The sequence below is a fragment of the Cryptomeria japonica genome, chromosome 6 (genome assembly GCF_030272615.1).
Source record: "Cryptomeria japonica chromosome 6, Sugi_1.0, whole genome shotgun sequence".
Classification (NCBI taxonomy): domain Eukaryota; kingdom Viridiplantae; phylum Streptophyta; class Pinopsida; order Cupressales; family Cupressaceae; genus Cryptomeria; species Cryptomeria japonica.
The window spans coordinates 671196219-671202210 of NC_081410.1; the positions used below are offsets into that span (position 1 = coordinate 671196219).

The 5992-nt window shown below is 37.3% G+C and overlaps 1 protein-coding gene across 1 annotated transcript; it reads left to right on the forward strand.

The window, feature by feature from the left end:
- The first annotated feature begins 2651 nt into the window (after positions 1 to 2651).
- Positions 2652 to 5384, forward strand: LOC131080076 (G-type lectin S-receptor-like serine/threonine-protein kinase At2g19130). Its single transcript, XM_058018169.2, has one exon. The coding sequence runs from the start codon at positions 2696 to 2698 to the stop codon at positions 5108 to 5110; it is 2415 nt and encodes an 804-aa protein (XP_057874152.2). The 5' UTR covers positions 2652 to 2695; the 3' UTR covers positions 5111 to 5384.
- Positions 5385 to 5992: the final 608 nt, after the last annotated feature.

A 5992-nucleotide genomic window follows, 5' to 3' on the forward strand; every position in this document is an offset into this window, starting at 1 on the left:
TTTGACGCCAAATACCAGCAGGGGAAAGCATATTGCAAGTTTAAGGAGGGGACACATTTGTTGCAAGAAGAACACAAATTTTAACCAAGAAATAACCATCCTCAAAAACAGAATGAGACATTAAAAACTTGCCAAGAGAATCTCCAATTTTATTTAAAACATCTAACTCAACAAATTTAGAAGGCAATTGTGGGAGTTTAAACCAGATAGGAATCTGTTTAGAAGGAACCCAAGAGGGCTTGAAGAAGGGCTTCCAGATTTCAGCAAAAACCAAATTCTTACCCAACCAAAAAATTGGGATCTCTAGAGCCTTATCCCTAGCTTCAGGAGAATCAAATACAACAATAAAAGCACTTGCAGATAAAACTTGAAAGTACAGGGTTCCACACCAGTGAGAGTGGATCTTACATTGAAGCTTTGAAAGAGGAATAGAGTCTCCCCAAACTTGAATAATGACTGCAAGAGCCTAAAGATCACGAGCCTTTTTCCTTAATGAAACATCAAAAGAATCAATGGAAGGAACCAAGAGCCATACAGAGGTTGTTTTCAGAGACGTCTTAGGATTCGGCAGAACAAATTCCTTCGAATTTTCCTTCCTCAAAGAAGCACCCAATGTTTGTTTTACAGGAGCAACCCTAGATTTCAAATTAGCCTCCCAATGTCGTGCCTTATTAACAGCTTGGGAAGCCCTAAAATTACCATCCCCTGAGCCATACCACTGAACACTAAGAGCCTTTGATCCTCTCTTATGACCCTATCCAATCGAATGTCGAAAAAACCCCTGAAAATAATCCGAGGATGGAAACAAATGAAAATCATGCCTAACATTTGTAACCCACGACAAGCCCTTATTTCCTACTCGAGCGCCATGAAAATGCAGATCCGAAGAACCCTTATGTCAGATGGCCATGTCAACCCACTGCCCATTTCGAAAAACCCACTGAGGCACATGATCCATATTGGTGCCGAAAGGATCTTCCGAGGGGAGAGGATCAACAGTTGCTTCGTCTCCCCAACCAAACTTCAAACCCTCCTCCTACATGCCGAAAATTTGCTCCTCCGCCATCAATTTATTTTAATTTTAATTTTTCTTATTACTTTATATATTCTATTTTATGCTACATATAATAATACATTAATTTTTTTTTTTAAATTATTAATTTGTATAAAATATTATAGATATTGGAAGAAAAAAATTGGTTTCAATGAGTGATTAGTTTTAAAATTTGGTCTTTGATTTGAAAATCTTTTATAATATTTAAAAATTATATTAATTTGAATAACATTAATTTTTTTATTTGAATAACATTAATATTTCTATTTAAAAAAATTCTTTAAAATATTGACAATTTTTTTTTAAAACAACTTCAATAATGTTTTACATTAAAATCATCAAAGTTCAAAAAAGAGGATCAAAAAATTATATAATCAAAATCACTTGTGCCTTTTAATATAGAAGTTAAAATTTCAGCTTTAACAATTTTAATATAGTTTATTTTTATTTTTAATATTTTATTTGAAATACGGTTTATATTCTAAAAAATTTAATTTATAAAAAGATAGGGATACAAAAAGAGAAATAGAGAGAATAAAAGAGACATAAAGAAATATAAAAAAGATATAAAGAGTGATATCTTAAGCTAACTCTCATCCCCCTCTTATCTGTCTCCCCCTCTCCACATATCTCTCTCCCTCTCTCCCCCATTTTCTCTCTCCCTCTCTCCTTTTACCTTTCTTTGTCTCTCTATCTTTACTTGACTCTCCCGTTTTCTTACCATATATCTCTTTTTCTCTTCTCCATCTCTCCCCCCTTTTCTATCTCTCCCTCTCTCCTTCTACCTATCTCTCACTCTCCATCTTTACTTGACTCTCCCTTTTCCTTACCATATATTCCTCTTTCTCTCTCCTTCCATCTATCTCCCCCTATTTCTCTATCCCTCCACCTCTATTTTTCTATCTCTACTCCTTTGTATCCTTTGCGCCCCTCCCCCCCCCTCTCTCTCTCTCTCTCTCTCTCTCTATATATATATATATATATTTATTGTGAATTTAACATGAGCTTGTCAACAATGAAGCTTAATTATCTTTCAATTCAAAGGTTTTATTTCAACTATATTTGGATCCCTTTTGATTTGCAACTATCACTTCTCTATTGGCACCTATGTTGCAAAAACAACATAAAGCCAACCAATTGACCTTATGTATTGCACAAATGTATGCAAACAATAGACTAGATCTTTCTTTGATTGACCTTCGACACCTATTCGACTTACCCATTGCACACCAAGATACAATTGCTAGTTTTTATTTACATCATCACAACCTAAATAATATCTCTCAAATAATGACAAAAACCAATCAATATTTACTATTAATTCCTTTTAATATTTTATTATTATAGATATTTCACGAAAACAGATTTTTAAAGAGAAGTCAAGTCAAATTTCAACCAAGGTTTAAGACAAATCAGTCAACTTTCCCAGACATGTGCGTAGTTCCTCAAGTCACAGGAGCAATCCGAGATGAACTGTGGGCAACAATAAATTTGACTATAATAACTGGCGATGTTTACAGCTCAACAACTCCACTTTGATGATCTATATAATATAATGAAAAATATCACAGCTGAGGTACCAGATATATTTCCTCAAATTCTGAGATTCTGTAATTGAGAAAAATAAGAGGCAAAAGAAATATGGATCGGTGCCTGAAGTATCACTCAGTACTCAAGTGTTTGAAACGCTTCCTTTTTGTTCTTGTTATGTTCGTTCTCTGCAATTTATTTGTTGCTGCTGGAGACACCCTCTCTCTCGGGGCTTCTCTCAGGGGAAAGCAGACCATAACTTCAAAGAATGGTACGTTTGAATTGGGTTTTTTTAATCCCAATGGAACCAACAATTGGTATGCTGGCATCTGGTATGCTCAGATCCCTGTTAAGACCATTATTTGGGTGGCTAACAGAGAAACTCCCATCACAGACATGCCCGGAGTTGTCACGCTCTCTTCAACTGGTTATCTCACTGTCTCTGAAATGCAAGGAAAAGTCATTTGGTCGAGTAATGATACTCAGCAAGCCAAGGCATCTAGAGCTTCGATACTGGATACTGGTAATTTTGTTCTCTTGGGAGAACAAAACACTTCAGAGACTGTGTGGGAGAGTTTCGCACATCCCACAGATCATTTTATGCCTACCATGAAGCTTTGGAAAGGCTTGAAAGTGAACTCTTGGAAGAGTTCAGTAGATCCAGCTCCTGGGCCCTTCTTTCTCCAAATGAATCCATCCCCAGGAAAGAAAGACTTTTTGCTGCAGTATAAAAATGGTGTTTCATATTACAGCTCGGGAGACTGGACTGGGAAATATTACTCCACCATGCCGCAAGCAGTATCTGATACCTCATTTGAGCAGGAATTGGTAGAGTTTTCTCCGACAAGACTCTACTACTCATATGATCTTACGCCCAAAGTTCGTTCGACGACCATGGTGAGGAATGTTCTCAACTTTAAGGGCGAGCTAACAGTTTACTATTTGATTAATAATGCCTGGAGCCTGGTTTATTATTCGCCTGTGTTAGATTGTGTCGTGTATGGTCTATGCGGAGCTTATGGAGTGTGTTCCAAGCAACAAAACATTCAGTCATGCAGCTGTATGGATGGCTTCAAGCCAAGAAACGCTACTCTCTGGCGTTCTCAGGAGTGGTGGTCAAGCGGTTGTGTTCGGCATAGTCCATTAAACTGCTCCTCCGTCAATGGTACTGGCAGCAGCAGCACCACAGAGGGTTTCCTCCAAGTCAGTGATAAGTCCTTGGCCGATCAAGAAGCTGTTCAATATACGCAAGAGTCGACTCTACAAGGATGCAAAACTACTTGTCTCAAAAATTGTTCCTGCACTGCCTTTGCTTTCAATAACTCAAATTCTGCTGTTTGTAAATTGTGGTTTGGTGATCTGTTGGGCATGCAGGCTACTTCTGAAGGCCAACCCTTCTTCATTCGATTGGCTGCTTCTGATGTTGCACAGTTGTCAGCTAACAGAGGAAGAAGCAGCAGAAGAGTAGTTGCACTCTTCATTTCAATTCCTTTGGGCGTTGCTGTTTTGAGTAGTCTGTTGATTGGAGCATGGTTTTTACAGCGCAGGCGTCGAACGCTGCTTGAGAAAGGCAAGTATGAAGACGCATCAAAATCGCTCATAACATTCACCTACAAGGAGATGAAAATTGCGACCAACAGTTTCGCCCATAAGTTGGGGAAAGGAGCATTTGGGTCTGTCTTCAAAGGTACTCTTCCAGACAATACACTTGTGGCCGTTAAAAGATTAGAGGGCTCCGCACAAGCAGAAAAGGAATTCCGTGCTGAAATAAGTACGATTGGAAACATACAACATGTGAATTTGGTGAGGCTCCGGGGATTCTGCGTGGATGGATCTGAAAGAATGCTTGTTTATGAGTACATGCAAAATGGGTCTCTCAACTCTTTCTTGTCCGGCAAATCCAGGGAAGAAGACAAGGTATTAGACTGGAAAACCAGATTTGGAGTCGCTTTGGGTACTGCAAGAGGGCTGCTTTATCTTCACGAAGAATGCAGAGATCACATCATCCATTGCGATATCAAGCCAGAAAATATTCTTCTAGATACGGATTTCTCTCCAAAAGTGGCTGATTTTGGTATGGCAAAGCTTGTTGGCAGAGATTTCAGCAGAGTTCTGACGACAACAAGAGGAACGAGAGGATATTTGGCTCCAGAGTGGCTCTTCGGCTTGCCAATAACAGTGAAGGTGGATGTGTACAGCTTCGGCATGACACTGCTCGAAATAATCTCTGGCCGACGAAATAGTGACTTGACCGTGAAGGAATCTCAATACTACTTCCCGACGTGGGCAGCAACTGAAATTGACAAGGGAAACATGATTGGCATTGTGGATGAAAGGATAGCAAACGAGGCGGATGTTGAAGAGGTGAGAAGAGCAGCTATGGTAAGCATTCTTTGCATTCAAAACGATGAGAGTGAGAGGCCGAGCATGGCCCAAGTTGTTCGGATATTAGAAGGAAGATCAGATGGTGAGGTGGAATCATATGAGAGGTCCTTGCAAGCGCTCGTCGATGATCATTCAACATAATAAAGTTGAACAACGGAAGGCTGTTGAATTGCTGAACTTTCCAACCATATACATATATGTCTAAGGGATTCAGATTAGTAGTTAAATAGTGTTTTAGTAGAAATTTGTAAGTTGTTATCTGTATATTTATGTTTCTATTACTAATTAGAAGTTGAATATTAAAATTAGGTGTAAATGTTAATATATTATGAGCTGAAGAAGTTAAATAGATTTGATTTTTTAATTGATGATTTTTTGTTTTAATAATATGAAATGGGAAAAAAAATTGTTTTTCTTTCTGTTATATGTAATAACAGTATGTTGATCTTTTTTATTTTGTTGTTTCTATTGGTGTATCTTTTTTGGGTCTTTTTTTCATAATCCTTATGAGATTCAAACTTTTTGTCTTCATGACTAACATGTAATGAAACAAGGCCCTTCCGAACTAATCTATTCTAAACATAAGAAGATTTTTATTTATTATACTAGTTATCATTTAAATAAAGATAGAAAGAGAGGAAATCATTTAAGTTCATTGTTTGATCATAATCTTTTACTATGCATGATGTCTTGTGGAAGATTAAGTTGTTTGTGCTCATTGTTATTCTTGTAATCATAACCAATTGTGCTTATAAATATTGTATATTTCAGCACTTTGTCTATCGACAATATTCAAAAACAATTGTTACAACATGTCTCTCACCTAAAAACAATCTTCCAAAATTAAGTCGCAGTAACAATGGTAGTGGGATACTTACGTCTACTTTGTCAAGGTTTTTTTTGCTTCCTTCTATAACTTATTGAACAATTCAAAAATCCCTCAATAACCCATCTAATAGCACATGGTCCTTTCTTCTCACAATATATGGGTTCAAAACACATTATATCATTGTATAAGTACAA

Bases quoted from the DNA above. Each gene is read 5' to 3' on its own strand.
- LOC131080076 (XM_058018169.2), top strand. From the start codon at position 2,696: ATGGATCGGTGCCTGAAGTATCACTCAGTACTCAAGTGTTTGAAACGC.